Here is a 20,565-nt window from a genome sequence, read left to right on the forward strand (position 1 = left end):
GTTTGGAAAATGTATGTGTGTATATATGCCATTGCTTTTTTTTTTTGCCTTTATCCACCATCTTCAAAAAAGGGTGGAGGAGGCGTAAATATTAGAGAAGGAGGTGTTGATTAATCAGATTTTCATTTTAAGTTTTTTAAAGTAAATAATGATTACATTGAATAGTTTAATGGAAAAGTTAAATAAAATGCTTCTGTGCTAGAGGTGAAAATAGTCATTTTTAAATGAGCCCAACGAGCTTAGGGAAAGGAAAGGGACTGTGCCTGGGAATTGGGAACCCCAGGGTGTCGGCCGAGCCTCAAGCTCTGTGATTCTAGGCAATTACTTTACCTCCCTGGTCTCTTCCTTACCTGTAGAATAGGCCATTAAACAGAGAATTCAGAAGTCCTCATCAGTTAGAAAACAAAAATTTCCGAAATGTTAATGTATTCCATCACATTGAATATATCTTTGGTGCTAGAAAAAACACTTTATCAAAAGCTAATTTATACAAAAGTAGAGTAGCATTTACTTTTGTTTTCACTAAATTCAGGTCAGCTTCAAAACTCTTAAGTTGAATTCATTTTTATCCAAGTTTTCAGGTTTCTTCTCAGAAAAACACAAGTCTTTAATTCTAGCCTTACTCCATTTTCTATGTTCATGGGGAAAAAATTAATAAAATATATATTTATATTCTTCAGGATGTCTCCAGTCTTAAAAGGGTCCTTAAAGTTTAGATGTTAGGAAAGTTAATGAGCAGGTAAAACCATTCCATGGCTATCGGAGGGAAGAAAGGGGGAGCTGAGACAGAGATGGTGGTGGGCCGCAAAGTAGGTAATGATGAAAAAGAAATGTAGCCATATTTTCACTGTACAATGTCCAAATAGAGGCATAGAAATTTTTTAGAGAAGCCTGCAAAAAAATCATCTGTAATTTTCACCGAGAGATATGTTGTTAACATTTGGATCAATTTCTCTACGGCCTTTTCAGAATGTGTATATACATATACTTAAGGATCAAAATGAGAGCATATTTTTCACATTCTATCTTTTTACTTAATAATGTAGCATATTTCCTATATTATTAATTTATTAGTCTATCTTCAAAAGTTATATCACTTTACATATAGTGTGAGCACCTGGCAATAGGACAGTTCTAATTCTTCCCCTATCTATGTGCAGTTAGTGTCTTACATTTTACTTTTGCATATATTTTAAATCCTACAATTTATTGTTAAATGTTTTTGTTTTAAACAGTCAATTAGCTTTTATATTCGCATTCTTTTTTTTTTTTTTTTTTTTCATTTCTAGATGTCTTCGTATAGGTCTCAGTTTCTGTCTGGTGTCAAATTCCTGGCTACAGAGCTTCCTTTAACATTTTTTTGTATTACAGGTCCTCTCAGAATGACTTCTCTTAACTTTTGGTTATCTTAAAGAGTCTTCATTTCTCCTTGATTTTTTAAAGATATTTTCTCTGGGCATAGAATTCTTATTTGACATTTATTTATTTTCACTACATAAGGATGGCACTTAATTTGTTTTCAGGATTGCATAATTTCTGATAAGGAGTCTCCTGTAATAACAATATTATCTTTGTTCTCTATAGGAAATGTGTCCATTGTTCTTCTGCCTTTGAGATTTTCTCTCTTTCATTTTTAGCAATTTGACCAATGTGTCTCTTGGTGGAGTTTGTTTATCGTTTATCTCACTTGCTGTCCTCTGAGCTTCTTGGATGTGTGATTCAATATATTTCATTATTTTGAGATTATTCTTAACCATTATCTCTTGAAATATTTCTTTTGGCTCATTTTCTCATTCTTCTCCTTATGCGACTTTAGTCAGCTGTTTTATATTGTCCCACGTCTCTTGGATGTTTTCCACTCTTATTTTTTCCTTTCGTATTTCAGTTTGGATCATTTATATTGACATAACTTTAAGTCAGATGTGTGAAATCTGATGAGCCCATGGAAGGAATTAATTTCTGATATTGTGGGTTTTCTGATCAGGTGTTTCATTTTGACTCAGAAATTCCATATCTCTTTGCTGAAATTCTCTAACTTTTAATGCATGTTGTACACCTGTCCCACTAGATAGAATACTGACTATTATGGCAAAACAGGAGAGACCAAGGTAAATAGTATCTTTGTCTGAAGAGAGGCATGCCTCATCTTCTGTCAGGCTATAAACGTGAAAGTTGGAGCCAATTTAGTCGAGAGTTGATCTGGATTTACATTTTGAGTACACCACAAGTTTTAAATTCCTCTAGAGGAGGGCTGCCTTTGCCTTACGCTCAGGGGGCAGGGCAGGGGGAGGTTGGCGAATTTCATTTGACATTGATGCTCCACCCTCAGCTTTCCCTGCTCACCTGTCGTGCAAAGGACATCTCTCACCGTGCTTCTGCCTGACCTCCACAGTTGGCTACTGTTGCTTGCTGCTCCTGCTAGGCTTGGGCTGGGCTAAGAGTCTTTCACGTGTCTCAGCTTCAGTGTTAGGGAGTGTGCCTAGACATCAGAGCTAGGTTTCTCCTAGCACTTTTGCCCTTTCCACCGTGGCAGTCAACTTCTGCCTTATATCTATGGTTATAGATTTGAAGGCGCTTCATATATCCTGCCTAATTGCATCCGAGTAAGCATGTACAAACTTAAATGTAACCAACTGCAAACAAGAATTCTGTTAAGTCCTTGTTTTCCTCTAACATCATTGGGCTCTTTTGATATGCTTGCATTCCATAATTTTGTTGCTCACTCTACAGTGGAACTGTAGCACCAGGCCTTGTGTGTTTTTATTAGTTAACTGAGGAATCAAAATATAAATGTCCCACTGAGTAGTCCAAAGGTACTGCTGTCATATAGACTTGTTTATGATTGACAGATCAGTCATACCTGATTTGGGAACATAAAAGTGTGTGTTTCATCCAGAAGCTCCGTTTGACAATGATAAGAAACAATAGTCTTTCTACATAGGCATTTTGATCCCTAAATGAAAATACCACTGCCTGAGGGTCTAGAACTGAATTCTGATTCTGCCTCTGATTAGCTTCCTTTTAAATAAACAAATTACCCATCAGTTCTGTTCCTCAGTTTATTTGTCTGTCAAGTGGAGTTAACAATACTTAGCTTCAGTAGATTGTTGTGAGGATAAAATGAAATTAAGTAGTATAAGCCATTTACAGTACTTTAAGTGCTGTGGAAATATAAAATATTTCCCCTAAAAGGATAGGAGAGGTGTAGAAAAATGTGGGAGTTAGAAACTCCAGGCACCTTTTTGACATCTGCACATCTGCCGTATGAGTACACGGGTATCCGAGAGTACATGAAGAGAACAAAAATAGAAATGGAGTTCTTCCTCTCACTAAAATTAGCCTACTTGTGATAAAGGTTAATTAAGTCCTTCTCAGCCAAGCAAGGGCACATTTTTAAAGGGAAATAGCATTAAGCCCTGACTCACATAGGGAAGTGATGAGCTCTATGTGTCATATCTCAATCTGGGTTCAGTAAGTCTCCAGTTAGACTATTTCCTACAGACCTAGCCTGACACTACACCTGCTGTCTCAGGTCTTGAAGCCATCCACTGTGCTGCTTGGGTCATTAGAGTGACACACGCTTATACTCCGATGACAGGAACAAGCAAGATAACGAAAAAGTTTATCTTCTGCCAGCTTTCATTCACACCAAAAAATAGTCCACATCAAAGAAGATGAATGCATGTACAATGCACAGCATATAGTTTTACTTACTCTTTTGTAACCTGTTAAATACAGTTAAAATCTTCCGTTGTTAAACTCATAGGTCTAGACTGGAGGTCAGTAAAGCGCTGCCACCAGGCCAACTCCAGCCCAGCATCTGTTTTTTATTGGAACAGAACCACTCTCATTTCCTTGCATATTGTGTATAGCTGCTTTAGTGCTACAGTGGCAGAGCTGAGTGGTTATAATAAAGATTGCATGGCCTATAAAGCCAAAAACATTTGCTGTCTGGCCCTTTGCAGAAAAAGTTTGCCTACCGCTGGTCTAGAGCAATGACACTAGTCCTGTTCACTCCCCACCAGCATTACCAAAACAAATTTATTTTACTCAGGTCTCTTTCTTCTTTCACTTAATTAATTACTGATTTATACTTTCGTAACTAAGAATAATGAGATATCAGGAGTTCCTCAGATGGGAGAATGAATAATGGCTGAAAGCATCTGACTAGAAAAGTCTATAGAAAATACAGGGCAAAGTGAACATGCTGAACTTACACACCATGAGGATACAATCAACCAAGTCCAGAATGTAGAGAATTCTACACAATAAATTACCCAGGTTTTTTGTTTTTGTTTTTTGCAATGAATATATGGACATGGAGAAAAGAGGGTAGAGTAGAGCACCTATGTAGATTAAAGGATACTGAAGGGACAGTTCAGTTTAGAAGATATGGATGTTCTAACTTGAACAACCCAACTGAGGTTATTGGAGATAATGGGAGAATTTGAACATTGCCAGGGTCTTGGTGTTATAAAGTTATTTGTATTTCGTTAGTTATGATAATGATATTGTGATTTTTTAAGAACATCTTTATTTGTTAGAGACAATTAAATTGTAGTACTTTCGAATAGAATAAGATTCCTAGAATTTTTTTCTCCTTCAACTCCTTCAACAAGAAAAAATAGGATAAGAGAAATGATAATTTTAAAACAGGGTGATGAGTAAGTGCATAAAGCTCTTTATGCTTTTCTCTCAAACTTTGTGTCTATTTGAAAATTTTCATTTTAAAGTGCTTTTTAAACCATGAGTTTATGTCAGATTTCAATTTGAATACTGGTTTTACTAGTTGTTTCTACATCTGTAAAATGGGCATTTTATAATTCAGACTGTATATGACATTGTGAGGATCGCGAGAATTGAACGAGTTCAGCACAGTGCCTAACATATAGAGAATGATCAATACCTGGTGGCAAATATTTTATCTGCTATCAAACAACAAAAATGTAACTTCATTTGACCCTAGTTCATTTATCATGTGATTGATTTTTGTGAACAACTTTTAAACTCATACTGCTGCTACACAGAATAAGGAACCAACATAGAGAATGTTTTTCATATATACACCTATTTCCTTGGCAGTCTGGGAATAACCATAGCACCTGTAAAGAAGCATGGAGGAGGAATTATGGATTTAAAGAGATCATGATTGGAATTTCATATTGTCCTAACATATGGCTGTTCCTCTATAGTAGTTAAAAACAGCAACAACAACAACAACAACATAGTGTTTTCTGTGAGATTAACAAATGCCTGTGAACATATTTTAGCCCAGTGTACATGGGAAGCACAGTGACTATTACAGTACTGACAGATTTCCCAGTTGGAGTTACTGTTGTCTCTCTTTGACATCTTGTGCTCATATGAACCCAGGCAAGGCTCTGACATGATGCTGCTTTACCTCAGTGTGTGCTGACTTAATCAGCTGTTTCTTAGTTAGCTACTCATTAGCCAATATGTATCACACAAACTTACAGGAAAACATATTAAAGGTGCAGGATTTAACAGAAAAAATAAAATAAAAATAATCACCTGAAGTAGATAAAATAAACTTGGACTCCACCCCACAAAGTGTCTCCTAAAATTCATATCTTTTGGGGGTCTATTTCTGAAGACAATGACTGTTCAGAGAAATATTTAAAGCATACCGTTCACAGTGTTCTATAAAAATACAAAGAATGAAAATAAGTTGGGGGCATTTTAGAAAACAGTGTTTTGGTTGAACTGAAGATACAGAAACTATACTTTTCTTCTCTTCTTCCACAGAATGACATCACTCCTTTACATGTTGCATCAAAAAGAGGAAATGCCAACATGGTGAAACTACTGCTTGACCGAGGAGCGAAAATTGATGCCAAAACGCGGGTAGGAGCGCAATTTATGTGCATGCTTATGCTTATTTTCAGGAAGTACAAACACTTTTTCTAAAACTTTTGCACTGGTTTGACACTGGATTTATTTTTGCTTCATTTGTTATAGTCTCTTGGAAAATGACTGGCAACTTTCTCCTTAGAATGGGATAATGGTCTATATTTATAAATGTTTAATACATGTTTAAATAGTGCACGGCTTTAATTATAGAAGCTAAGTTCTAAGACCTAGCGTTTTAGTTAATTTTCAAGAATTTAATCACTACTCGTCACTGCAAACTGATCCTTTCAGTCAGTTGGATACTAAAAGGAATCTGTGTACCTTTGTGCATTGCTGGTAGAAATGCAAAATGGTGTAGTTGGTGTGGAAAACAGTATTGAGATTCCTTAAAAAACTAAAAATATAACTACCATATGATCCAGCAATTCCACTTCTGGGTATATACCCAACAGAATTGGAAGTAGAATGGTGGTTGCCTGGGAGACAAGAAAATGGGAAGCTATTGTTCAGTGGGCATAGAGTTTCAGTTTTACAAGAAGAAAAAGTTCCAGGGATGTTACACAGCAATATGAATACAGTTAACACTGCTGAATCATATACTTAAAAATGATCGAGAGTAAATTTTATATTTTATATTGTGTTTTATACCACAATTAAATTAAAAAATACACACACACCCAAATCTAGCTAGGTGTTTGGAATGTTGCTTATTTGATGTAATACACTGTGAGGTGGGGAGAGAACTGAGATTTAGAATCAAGCTTGAACCCCAAATTCTGAGCTAAACTAATTGACTTAAGTAGACTGTTTAACCCTCTGCGTGTAATTTCTCTCTCTCAGAATAAAGACAATTAATGGTCACTATGTAGCATTGTTGTAAGATCAAGCTAATGTTTGTAAACTGTGCCAGTGTGAAGTGGTCCAGAAATAAGTCCCAACCATTGCTAGTGTAACTCGGAGCTCTAATTAGCACTAAACGTCTAACCGAGGGATTTTCTTTCAATGTTTCATGTGTTTGTTATGGTGTATGAGCAAGAGCAAAGCTCATAAAAAGGTCTCACCATAAGCATCCACCTAACTAAGGGCTTCGGATAGTTTTAATGTCTTGAGGTTGTACCTCCCACAATTCTGTGCTCTTTCCCTCACAAATCCTGACCCCTATGTTTCTAAAACTGACCTGGTAACCAGAACTGGATTCCTGTTGCTCCTTCACTGACATTTATTCACTCAACCAGAAAATGATTACTGAGTGACTGCTGTGGGCCGGACATAGCTGGGTGATAGAACAAGACAGACACTTTACCCTCATGAAGCTAATAGGTGGTCTCTCTCCTATATTAAGGCCCTAAGGCAGCCCAGACATAAGTGTTTGACAGAAGATCCAGACTACTTTTCCTTGATGATTACTGCAGCATAAAAACATGTATCTACCTTAAAAGAAACAAACTTTCTAGAAAGGAGGAGTGAAAGAAGTGAAGGTTGATCCCTAAAAGACTATCTGGCTGGGGAAGTAAATTGAGAAAGATCTTCCTTAAGTGACTTTGAATTGCTGGATCATATGGTAATTCTATCTTGTTGAACTGACATTTTCATAATAAGAAGCAATTACCAGTATGTGAAGAATCCTGGAACTGTTCCTGTAAATATCAGGGAATCTTCTGCTAAGTATAGGCTATTTAAAGAGGTCGTAAGGACTAAGAGATGCATTGAGTATGCCACTTGATCATCGCGATAAGCTAAAGGATAATTTATAAATAGGGAGAATCTTTGTGAAGAGAAGTGAGGGATACTGCAGCCAACCTGGAAAAAGACGCTAGAAGAGTTCTTTCTGCATATCCATCCAACTGGGGTTTTAGTGGCATGTGGATTAGAAATTACCTTATTTCTCCCTCTCTTGACACAGTCCTCAATTACCAGAACAGAAAAATAACTTGTCAGGCATTTTGCATCATTTATCAAACACTTGCTGTGTTCAGTACAATGAGAAGAGAAAAGGTACATAGGAAATTCAGGCCCCATCTTTATGGGGCATATAGTGTTACAGGGGAGGGCCAGGATAAAAACACAGAAACTCTTCTGGACAAAAGTGTCAGAGATATGAAATAATGTCAAGTTCAATGTGCAACTTGGTTTCTGTGACACTTTGCCTCTGTGCTCTGAAAGGCTATCTTGTTTTAAACAAGATATAGACTTCTTTTTAGTATCCATTCAGATTTCCTTTTCTCCTGTGTTGTGTGAGCAACGTGCGAATGTGAGGGAGACTTGCAGAAACAGAACAGAAAAGCCTGTCATTCTTTTTGTTTTTGTCCCGTGTGGAGTGGAGTGGGGATGGGATGTCAACCAGGCACAGACAATTCCTAGCAGACTCTATGGAAGAAAGTGTAGTACATGCCCAAAATATGTAAACTATTTTGTGTTCTCTTCATCAAAGCTTCCCTTTTCTCCTGCTGAAAGGACTGACTAGTGATCGAGTGCGTGGGTGAAAGGAAGGGAGCCAGCTAAAATGTCAAAAAGTTCTAGGGAAAAGCCTAAAAACAAAGCAAAATTTTTCATAAATACAAGTTTTAATGACCCAATCCAGTGCCTCTTGAGAAAATAGATATTGTTTTCTACTAATCCATCCCCTACCAGCTACTTACTACTGTAGTGGCTGCCTTGTCACATCAAGAATCTGACCTGGAGCACACCAGTCTCGCCCATGTGTGGAGACAGAAAAACAACTCTGGACTTCACCTCAGATGCCAGCGCTCTGAGGGACCTTGTTCTCTTGCCCTCTTCCCTGTGTGGGTTGTTGACCTAATAAAGCAGACCCTTAGAACCCTTTCATTTCATTCAACAAAGTATACTTGAGTGGTGGCCAGAGTAATTTAGTTGGTCAGAGGAAGATCTTACCAGCTGGAAAGGCAGGATGAGAGTGAATTTTATTTGACCCTAGTGCCTGATCTCTGGTCTTAAGTGTGACTAGCAAGTGATGAAATCGTGACCTTAGGAAAGTTCACTCTCCTGAGTCTCAGTTTCCCACTGAGTACAGAGAAGGAGTTGTTCCCAGTGATTTCACAAGCTCCCCCAGCTGGTAGGGCACCGATACTGTAACTTTAAGAATAGTTGCTGTGAAAGTCAAGATGGATTTTTTAATAAAAAATAATACTAAAGAAAAAGCACCAACTGGTTTATGCAAAAAAAAAAAAAAAATCCGCTAGATATTTATTGATTTGTTGACAGAGCTTTAATACAGCATTTAAACCGCATTTCCAACATGTTTTGGAACATTTCAATAAAGGCCAATTCTTCCCTGTATATATCCAAAGGAGAAATGAAATCACTATCTTGAAAAGATATCTATACTCCCATGTTCGTTACAACATCATTCACAATAGCCAGGACATGAACACTAATATCCATTGTCGGATTAATGGCTGGAGGAGAGAGAATCAAGTTTGGAGCTGTGACAGTGGCTGGATATTCAGTGGGAAAATCACTGAAAAGTGGAAACCACAAAGGGTAGTACTAAAATTAATATGTAAACCCCTCACAATTCTCGACTGACTCCTGAACTGTGCATATGCAGGGCAAAACTTCAGGGAGGCCAGCGGAAAGTAACAGCTAAAAGATTAAACACATAGAAGAAAGTTTAGCAGCTACCTGCTGTAAGAGAGACAGAATTGCCATGTCAGAGAGGCTTGGTAAATATTGTTGGCTTTTTATTGAACCTCTGGAAGGACTGCATCTTAGGAGTTATGCGTATGCCCCAAGACTAAAAGAATCACTCTAAGAATAAGAACAAGCTGAAATAGATCTACCATTAAAAACCTAAAACCAAGCCCCTACAAGTCCCAGAGTCTTTCTAATATATTGCTCACAATATTTATTATGTAATTTAAAAAATTTCTATATGTAAGAGAAATTGTGACTTACACTAAAAAGAAAAGTTAGGTAAAAGGTAACAGCTGACCGAGATATGGAATTAGCAGACTTTAAAATAAGTATGATAAACATGTTAAATAATCTGAAGGAAAAGACAGATATAATTGGTGAAGAGTTTCAGAAGAAATATCTGGTCCTTTTTTAAAAAAGAATCAGAATTTCTAGAATTGAAAAACACACTATCTGAAATTTTAAGAATTACTCGAATGTGATAAAAAGCAAGTTGAATGCAAAGAAGAAAGAGGTGAAACTTTGAGGCAAGTCATAGAAATTATTAAACTGAAACACAGAAAGCAAAAAGATTGAAATCAAATGAACAACGTGTCAACACCCTGTGTAATAAGAGCAAACTAATTAAATACATACAATGGAGTCCAAGAGGCAGAGGATAAAGAGGATGAAGTAGAAATGATATATGTGTTTACTTCCAAATTCAATCATAAACCGCAACTCCAAGATCTGGGAAACTTAACATACTCCAAGGAGGATAAATACAAAGAAAATCACACAAAGGCATATCATACTAAAACTTCTGAAAATCAGATAGAGAAAAAAATTTTAAGCAATCAGAGAAAAAGTTATATTGTTAATGTAAAACCAATGATGAGAATATAATCTGACTTCTCATAAGAAACACTGAAGGTCAGGAGACAGTGTAACATCTTTAAAGTACTGAATGAAAAATACCTGTCAATTTAGAATTTATATCCAGTAAAAATATATTTCCATAATAAATTCAAAATAAAGACAATTTCAGATAAGCAAAAGTTGAGAGAACTTATTGCGACCAGATACACACTAAAATAAATACTAAAGAAAGTTCTTCAGTCTGAAGGAAAATGATAGTAGATGGAAATTTGGATCTAAATAAAGGAGAAAAGATCTAGAAATAATAAGCAAATAAAATACTTTTTATTAAATTGTTTCAGTCGATTGTTTAAATAAAACTATCAATCTATTACGAGGTTGATAATACATGTGGGAATAAAATATAGCACAAAAGATTAAACTGATAGTGTAAATTGAATTATATTCCAGAATTCTCATATTATATATGAAGTGGTATAATATTTTAATATATAATGATATAATATGTAATCAATATATCAATAATATAACTAATAATATAATTTAATGAATAATATAATATTGTTTAGACTGTGATAACTTAAGGATATATACTGTAATCTCTAGGGTAACTACTAATAAGAGATTTAGTTTATAAGCCAAACTAGGAGATAGCCAATGTTATATATGATCATTCAATGATTAGAATACTAAATAACACTCAACCCCCCCCCCAAAAAAAAAAACAAGAAAGGAGGGACAAAAAAACAAAAAACAAAAAACAAAAAAAAACAACAGATCAGAGAGAAAGCTGTAGTTTTCTAGGCAGGAAGAACAACAGGATTCTTACTTAGTTTAATATTAAACATATAGAGTATATGGCAGGACAACAAGGAAAAAAACGAGGAAGAGGTATTTCTCCCTTTTATATATAAATGGCAGAAATGAATTCTTGATTTTAAAAGGAAATGGCTTGGTATAGTAGAAGGAATCCGATCCCTCCGACCGAGGTAAGCCTGAGGTTAAATTCTAATTCCAAACATTTACTTGCATGTAACCTCAGGTTAGCACATTAATCCTCTAGTGCAGCTTTCTAAACTGTAAGTGGAACTTCTGAGGCCATGCTTATGAATTTCATAGAGATTCAATAAGATCACAAATGTAAAGCACCTGTGACAATAGAGGGGTTTCAAAATTTTTTATTTCACTTCCACTTAGGCCAATCTATAACAACATAACATTCACAAAATGACAACGCAGTCAGGATTTCTAGTGAAAAACACAGATATGAGAATAGCTTTCAGACTGTAATTGATCCCCTTTATCCTTGACTGTCATCATAACTCTCCTCAGTTTTTAATTAAATGTCATATCCTGTGTCATGTCCAGGATACAGAAAAAAGTGTATATCTATTGAGTTCTCTCTGTTGGATTTCCTTTTCCTTCTCTACAGTGAGCTTTTTGCTTAGGAGAAAGAAACAAAAGGAACCTAGAGGATACACATTCAGATAAATTTCTCTTTTTGAAAGTATTTCTCAAGTCATGAATTTGTGTCATTTCAGTATGAATTAGCTTTGAGCTAATTTCAACCTGTTAAGGACATATTCAGTATTCCTAGGTATGATGCCTTAATGCTTTGGTCCATACTTTTCAGAAAAGAACAGACCTGACAAAAAGTCTTTTTGACCTTCAAGTGTGCAACGTTTTACTGTTAGTAAACACAGGAGAGCATTTTGTACAACCAGCACGATGCAGCTCCCCACCTCGCTAATGAGATCGCCGTCACTGAAATGAAATATGAGATCTGGCCTAGCCAGTTTGCATCGCTTCAGAATTCTGCCCAAGGGAATACTTGTCCATTATGTTAGTGCTTTAAAAATCAGGGGAATTGGGGAAAAAATTACTCCATGCAATTTCATTTCCCTCCCATAATGTTACTATGGCAACTCAGCATACCTCTCTCTTTCTCTCCTGCCCAATTGCATATGCTGCCTTTCTTGAGGCTGCCTCCCTTGAGCCCCAATAATTGCCTTTGTCAAGCATTTTTCAGCTGGAGGTTGACGCTGTTGTATGCAAGTGAACTGCTTTTTGGCCCAGGACCCATTCTAAGCGACACTGTATACTAGTTGTAAATTTCTAGGGGTTAGGAGTAGGTCAGAATTCTTATTTTCTATTGGAAAATGATTGCTCTAATTTCAAGGAATTAAAAAGCTTACATAGTTCACTGGTATGTTGTAAAGCACAATATTCACAGTTGCAATTTTTTAAACTTAAAGTATTCTGAATTTTAAAAAACAAATCTTATTTAGAACAAATATTCTGATATTTTTCTTATTTTCTTATTCTGAGAATATGACTGAGTCATATTCTTTAGTCTAATCCTAATTTACAAATTCTCTACTGAGAATTTTATTTTTCTGGAAGGAAGGACAAGTTATTTTTATAGTACTTCTGAAGTATAAAATGTGTCTAGTCTTAAACAAAAAGGATAACAAGGAAAGGAATTTTTAACCAACTAACTACACAACACTTTTAAAAGACTAAACCAAAAATTTATTTATTCACTCAGTCATTTTTATGAAGCAGCTTTCATGGACATAATATTCAATTACCTCAGAAGCAGATTGGGTGAAATGATAATACATGCCCCCAAATACCAGATAAAAAGCTATAGGTTCCCCAAAGGAAGTACCAGTAAAATAAGACAGGGGTCCTAAATATAAAATAGTCATGTCCAATTTTGGATAAGGATTCAGAGAAACACTATTCTTTAAAACAGTAATGATTTGGATCTTGGAGAAAGTGGGAAGGAAACTTCCAGGTAAATGAAGTATGGGCAAAGCAGAGGAACAAGAAAATGAGAGTCTTTTGCCAGATACTACAAAGAGTTTGTTAATTGAAGTAGATGTGAAAGGAATAGAGGAAGGCCAAGTATAGCCATGACTGTTGTTAGAAGACTTTAAATTCTAACCTGAGGAATTTAGATTTGGCTGAGGAATGAGTGACAGTTATCAAAGATCTCTTGAACACACAGTATCATAATCAGAACAGTGCTTCAAGAAAGTGAATGCTAAGCCACACCTATTTCAAAGTGAAAGAAATTAGTTTAAAATTTAAATTTTTTTTTTGCTCCCAAAATCAGTATTAAGTCAATGCCTGCTAATTTTTCTTTTTTTTTTTTTTTAAACCAAATTAAGTGTGAATCACTAAATGGCAGGTACTTTTCAGTCTCACTGTGGATCAGCTGGTCATGTCCCTGTCTTCGTGACTGTAAAAACGGTGATGCTAATTAAAGATCTTACGTTAAAGCTAGGTATTAGTTTTCCACTGACCTGTGAATGTCCCAACGGCCAGGCTGGCACTGACTGTGCAGCCAGGCAGTCATGACATCTTGTACAGCTTCCTGATGAGGCATCTCTCCTGCCGGGATTCTGGCTATTTGAAGAACCATACACCTTTGAAAAGTGCCAGAGCGCATTTGCAGAAGGTCCAAAGGCATCAGCCACTTGTAATCAATGTTAAAAATATTGCAAGTAAGACTACAATTGAAAGAGCTGTTGGTAGTTCTTTGGAGGAACTGATGTGTCACCTTGAGGAGCTAGCAGACTTCATCATTGAAAGAAAGTGATAAAAGGAATAACGATTAAAACAATAGCACTTCACAGTTCCTTCACTGATGAAAAAAGGTCACCTTTCCTAACTGACGCTCTAGATCCCGTTAAGTTTTTAATAAACAAACACAAAAGGTCAGAGGTAGCAGCTTCAAAATGTAGACAAAGGAAGGTTAAGTGTGGCTGAAAGTTTGAGCAGAGGGTCTTTGTCCAATAACTCCTCCCAAGACATCCCTTGATTGTCTTGCACAGTCAGCACGGGCCTAGTTCTGAATTCAGCCTGACTAATTTAACTTCTTTGAATCTTAGAGGTATCATTTATAAAATAAAGATTATACCTTCTGTACAGGGGTAATTGTGAGGGCAAAAGTTATCACGTCTTGAATTTGCTTCAGAAAAATACAAGAAAAAAAGGTCAAAATATTAATGAATCAAGATAGATCATGAGGCAACAATTGTTGACGCTAAGCACCAGATACCTAAAGACATTACACTATTTGGCCTACTTTACTACTTTAGTAAAGTAGCAATTCGGCCTCCAGATGTGTTTGAAATTTTCCATAATTCTAATTTTTTTAAAGATAAAATCAGCAAAAATGTATATCTGTAAGGAACAGTATATTTCAAAGGATAATGGTGTTGAGGTAGATTTTGCTTTTAGCCAAACACTTTGCGTTCCAAATGTAGCATTTTGCTTTGGGGAAGATTTTTTCAAGGATAAATGAGTTGGGTTAAAATAATTATTTTTCTGTATAGTTTGAAAATGTCTGCATATCTTCTGTCACCTCTTATGTCTTAGAAACTACTTATGAGAAAATGAAAAATTGAATTTGACCTTTAAGTTCATAAAAGATAATCACATTCAGAGAATGTGAAATTTTTCCTTGTATTGGAAGGTAGATGTGATTATCATATGATTTCTCCTTCAAATATTTTCAGGTTTTACCTTATTGGGAAGATATTAATACATCATGGTGTTTATTTGTTCTCAGATTTTATTTGATCTTATTAGCAAAATGCTGTTTCCAACTTGAAAGATTGTTATATTGTGTTTTTTGGTTTATCAGAGCAAATGTTTTCAATCAGCATAAATGGCACAGTATTTAAACATGCTTAAAGAATGTTCAAATCAGGTCCTGTAATGTTTGTGATTCACATTTCAGTTTTTAAGAAATTTTAATTCCGAGATTTAGCTAGTAGTTTAAAAATAGGATTGTACTTTATTGATTATACATTAGGATAATTAGGCTTACTTTCAAGATCTCACATGATCTAGAAAGTGATTTGAATACAGTGATTCACATTTTGATGTATTTTAAAATGTGACTTTCTTTGGGGTAGGTATTATCAACCACAGAATCTTCAAGTCAGGGAATATATTAGCTGGGGTATGCGAAAACTCCACAGGGTTTAGGGCCACTTAAATAATTTTAAGTGAATAACTTTCTCCTTCATTAACTCCCTAAGTCTTCTTTCCCACCTAGCATTTGCTTCAGTAGTCTTTCTTCCCTTGTATGATAGAAAGGCCTAACTCTGTAATTCTAATCCACATGGCCCAGAGTGCAAAAACCTTTGAGAATAAAGAGGGAAATGGGAGGGGGCAAAGAGAAGAATTCAAAATAATGATGCCCTATTAAGAACCGCACAACTATGATGATGATTGATAACGTATTCTTCAGCATATTGGATGGTTGTAAATCCTCTAACTACCAACAAAAATGAAACAACTTAATGGAATTGTCTTATGAGGAATCATTTTTAAAAATCTTTGGTGGAAGATTATTAAGTGACTTTGGCATGTAATTCAGAAGGAGTTCAGAAAATTAATCACAATGCTATAACAAAAGTCTAACTACTTATTTATGCAGTTGAGATTTCTCAACACTAACATTTATAAAAACAAAAATTTGGGATAGTATTGATGCTAAACCATAGTAGCAATAAGTAATACTCAGCAGATATGTGAACTAGTTGTAAAAAAAAATACATCTCGTCAAGAGAGGAATTTTTAATAAATTTGCTCTCATTTAATCAAAATTTGTAATATATTTTTGATGTTTTGATCAATTGTATTTAAATAATTATAATGATAATTGCAATCAGGAGATTATTTTTGATACTTAAAACTTATGTTCTTAGGATATCTATAAATCTTTTTAAATTTAAATTTATATAGTTTATGGCAGAGAAATATGGTAATAAATAAAAAACACTGAAGTATAAAATTACATTACATTAAGATAAAATTATGTGGGAAAGTAAAATAGAAATAGAAATGCAAGAGGGGAAATGACCGATGTAAGATTCCTATTTTCAAACTTTGTGTATTTTTTAAATGGTAAATATTAATTTACTTTTATAGTATTTAGATTCCATTGGATATTCAACAGTAGTGGAACATTCATGTTGTTAAATGTTCGTATTCTAATATGTGGGAAATTACACAATTTACAACTACTTAAACCTATGAAAAATTTAGTTCTCTAGTTAAAATGTGAAATTACTGCATCAGGTGCAAGTAGATGTTTGAAGCTCACGGGTCCGCAGCATGTCGGATGTGGCACTGAATTTTGAAGTAATACTCTGCGTGTGTAGAAATGCCCATCAAAGCTAACCGAAGATGTTGTCCTTTGTTCAATAGGACGGTCTGACACCACTGCATTGTGGAGCAAGGAGTGGCCATGAGCAGGTGGTTGAAATGCTGCTCGATCGGGCTGCACCTATTCTTTCAAAGACCAAGGTAATTTCCTTTCAGGTTGTGGTATATTAAACTGTATTTACCTTTGAATTCCTTTACTGGTTATTTAACCCAGCCTTTTGAATCATGTAGAAAATGCCATAGTTTTAATTTAGTGATTGCAGTGGTTTTGTTCACCAAATTTTTGGAGAACCTTAAAACGAGTTTGGGTTTAGCAAGCATTTAGATGGAATTCGCTCTACCACAAAGCCATTTGTGTGTGTGTGTGTGTGTGTGTGTGTGTGTGTGTGTGTGTGTGTGTGTGTGTATTTTGTTTCAGGAGTACTTAGTCTTTTACTTTATGAAATTTTCAAAGCTCAGAAATGATTGCTTGTTGGGGAAGGAAAGACTATAAGGTCTACATACTCTCCAAAGTCTAAGAGCTGGCTCTCATTCTTCAGCCTCTTGGTTTACTTTTTAGGAGGTCACCAACTAGTTAGAAGCCAAGGATGTCACTTAACTGATAAAGAATGGAGCCTAGAAATATTGCATCTTGATTGAGCTATAGAGAAAGTTGACATCTAAAAGGAACTCAGGATCGTTACCTGAAAAAAATCATTAAGTGTCTTCTGGATTTTTTCATGGTAAAATCATTTGACACCATTTGAAGAGAGAATATTTTTAAATAATTTTTGAGACATAGAAACTACCTCATAGTCACTACTAACCTCAGAGTAACTACTATTTTTGTTAACCAATGATTTTTGGAAGCTCTATTAAGTTTTATATAAAGAGCATTAATCTCTAAACATTATCAAAACAAAATTACATATTACACCTGTTTGCACACCAATCAGTGTTTCCTACTCTAGTGAAGATAGACAGGGTTAAAGTGGTCTGAACGATTCTATCAGTCATTCGATAGAATTTAGATTGGTGAGCTGATGGAGGTATTTTCCAACAGAATTAGTCACAATTTTTCATTGTATGTGATGACTTCTTGATCTTTTGAGTGCTTCTCATCTAAACCATCTATTCATTTCTCCTATGTACCTTCTTTCCATCTCACTGCTGGCTCCTGATCCATATCATCTCTCATTTCACCCCTTGATCTTTTACAATCTAGTTCTCATTTTGCAGTCAGAGTGGCTAAATGAACTATCAACCAAATCACATCAACCTCCTGCCTAAAAAGCCTCCAATTAATTCCCATTGGTCTCTTTAAAATTTATTTTTATTTTATCAAAGCAATACAGGCATAGTGAAAAATCAAATCATAGTCTCATCTTTTTTTCTCCTATTGTTTATTTCATTATCTATTTTGTTTTTTCCTGAGAAACCTCTTTGATTTTTTTCTTCCATGCTTTTAACATTCTAGAACATTTTTTTATTCTCTGAGAGCTTCTTTATCTTAAAGCATCCAGTTCTTGCTTTATGGATACACTATTTTCTATTATCTTTCTAAGAACAAGGTTAACTTTAGTATAATTTTTTTGCATCTCATATATCCCTAATTCATCAGATTTCTTGTTTTCTCTTTGTTTGTTTTGCTTTCCCACAAATGTTTATACCCAACCATGTCAGGCACTTCAATTTGAAAGCTCCTTGAGAGCGTAGGCAGGTCTCCACTGAGGTGTGTCAGGTCAGAGGGGTCCTCTAATGTCAGGATTAGTTGTCCATTGTCCTTTTCTCTGAGTTCATTTTTTTGAGATGAATCCTCCAACCTTTTGCGGTGTACACTTATGTGAATACATTCAAACTAAGGAAAAGGAGCTGCCTGTGTCGCTGTTCTCTATGCATATTTTATTCATAATAACAACTGATATTTATAGAGAGATTACTGCACACCAGGTTCTGTGCACGTTACACACACACACACACACACACACACACACACACACACTAACCTATTTAATCCTCACAATGACTCTATAAGGTATTAATTTTACCATTATAACCTTTTTATAGATTAGAAAACTAAGACCCAAAGAAATAAAGTTGCTTCCTCAAAGTATGTCAGCTAATGGCAAAACAAGGATTTGAGCTCAGGCAGTCTAACTCTAGACCGTTCAGCACTTATACTGTCCTTTCTTTTTCTATGAGCATCTGTTCTCAGTCCAGAACCTCACCACTGCCCTCTTGCTCTGCCTGGGATCCTGAATCCAGAATATCTCTGGTTCACTTTCTCGAGAAACTAAACTCCTGGTTTCCTGCAAGATCTGACTTTCAGGAATAGGCACTTGGCTTTGCTGGGTTGGAAGGGCCTGGGGACCTGACAGCTCCATACACAGGCAAACCAATCTTGCTTTCAGCATCAAGCCTCATCTTTATCTTTCAAGGTACTGCGTTTCCATATCCCCTGCCTTTGGAGTATTTAAGAGGTAAATCAGTTATCCTTATTATATCCAATGGCATGCTGGAGCCAGATCATTGAGACTATTGTATAAATCTCTTCCCAATTCCACATTTAGTAACAGTATGTTGATAGCTTGAATTTGGTCATTGTAAGGGACTTGACATCATGGAGACTGGCAAGTGCTACATATCAGTGCTTTTCTTTTTCAAAGAGCTGCTGTTAAACATTTATCAGCATAACACTGATTATACTTCTCCATAGACACAGGTTTTAGCCTTCTTTCTTCTGTACGAGTTAACACACTTAAATCCTCTTTTCATATTCCAGAATCTGTTGACATCACCAATCTGTTTTTGTTTCTTTTCCCATGTGTGTATGTGGGTGTGTGGCTATGCATGCACACACATGTGCATTCTTTTGTGGATTTTACCTTTCAAATTCTTGTCATGCTTTTTAATGGAGTTTGACAAAGGATGGGCAAACACACGTCACATCTACCAGTTATCTGCACTTTCCCTGCTGCTGACGATAACTCCTTACCAGAATCTGACCACCCCTCTGCTTCATCTCCTCTCTTCGTGCTCATCATCTTCCAGCCCACCAGCTTCTTTCACTTCCTGGAATACAGCAAGTTTGTTCTCATTTCTTGTTCTTTCAGATCGAGTTCCCTTAGTTTATCCCAGATCTTCATTCTCCACACATTTTTTGACTCATGTCTTCTTCTCAGAGGCCTTCTTCTTAGTGTGTTTGCTGTCTCTTTCTCTCTCTCCATTAAAATGAAAGCAAGAACTTTGCCTTATTCAGCAACGTACCCCAAGCACCTAAATCAGTCACTGCCACATAGTAGACCTTCAATAAACATTGGTTGAATAAATATTAAGTGAATAAATGCATTCCTAATTTTAAGAAAATCTGTTTGATTTTTCAAGACTTTTATCTTTGTGATCTAAGAAAACACATCACATTGGATCCCTATTTTCAGCTTGATGAGGGTGCCATATGTAATAAGACACCTCTCCATAAAGCAGATGATCTTTGCTTTCTTCTTGTCCTCCCGCAATGACCTATAAATTACTTACTCATTTGTCATTATTTTGTGTATCATTAGAGAATTTCCTTCTTTTACTGACACTGCTTTCCGTGTCTACTCTCCACTAAGTCACTTATTCTCTCAGATTTTGTTTCTTCGTTTACTTCATGTTTTCCTCAAAGACTGTATCAAAACATGAAGCAAAAGAATGTTTTGGCAGGAAATAAATGAGTGCATATGCTCGAGAGTGGCAGTATCTCAAATGAGAAATGTTCCTTTCCTTTATTGCACCTCAGTATCTACTTTGGTTCAAAATGTTTGCATGGAATTTTTTAGGCAAAAATATCCCGATTGACTGACAACAGTGTAAGAAGTCTTTAAATTTACATAAATATTTACTTAGCTCTTTCTGTATATGCAAGGTTCTCTGATGGCCAATATGGGGGAAATTATAACCCATGAATCTCTTGCTTTCAAAGAAGACAAATAGTTGAACTACGTGACAGTGAATGAAGCCATGAGAATGGCT

At 35.6% G+C, this 20,565-nt stretch overlaps 1 protein-coding gene across 19 annotated transcripts in view; it reads left to right on the top strand.

Annotated features, from left to right (window-relative positions):
• ANK3 (ankyrin 3) overlaps nucleotides 1–20,565 on the top strand; it is a 567,956-nt gene that overhangs the window by 407,534 nt on the left and 139,857 nt on the right. For all 19 annotated transcript variants that reach the window (XM_016127609.2, XM_016127607.2, XM_036222256.1 and 16 more), the window contains 2 exons: nucleotides 5,767–5,865; nucleotides 16,615–16,713. In XM_016127609.2, coding sequence (XP_015983095.2) covers nucleotides 5,767–5,865; nucleotides 16,615–16,713 — 198 coding nt within the window. The remainder of the gene's footprint in view (nucleotides 1–5,766; nucleotides 5,866–16,614; nucleotides 16,714–20,565) is intronic.

This window comes from Rousettus aegyptiacus, unplaced genomic scaffold (genome assembly GCF_014176215.1).
Source record: "Rousettus aegyptiacus isolate mRouAeg1 unplaced genomic scaffold, mRouAeg1.p scaffold_m13_p_6, whole genome shotgun sequence".
In the NCBI taxonomy this organism is placed as follows: Eukaryota; Metazoa; Chordata; class Mammalia; order Chiroptera; family Pteropodidae; genus Rousettus; species Rousettus aegyptiacus.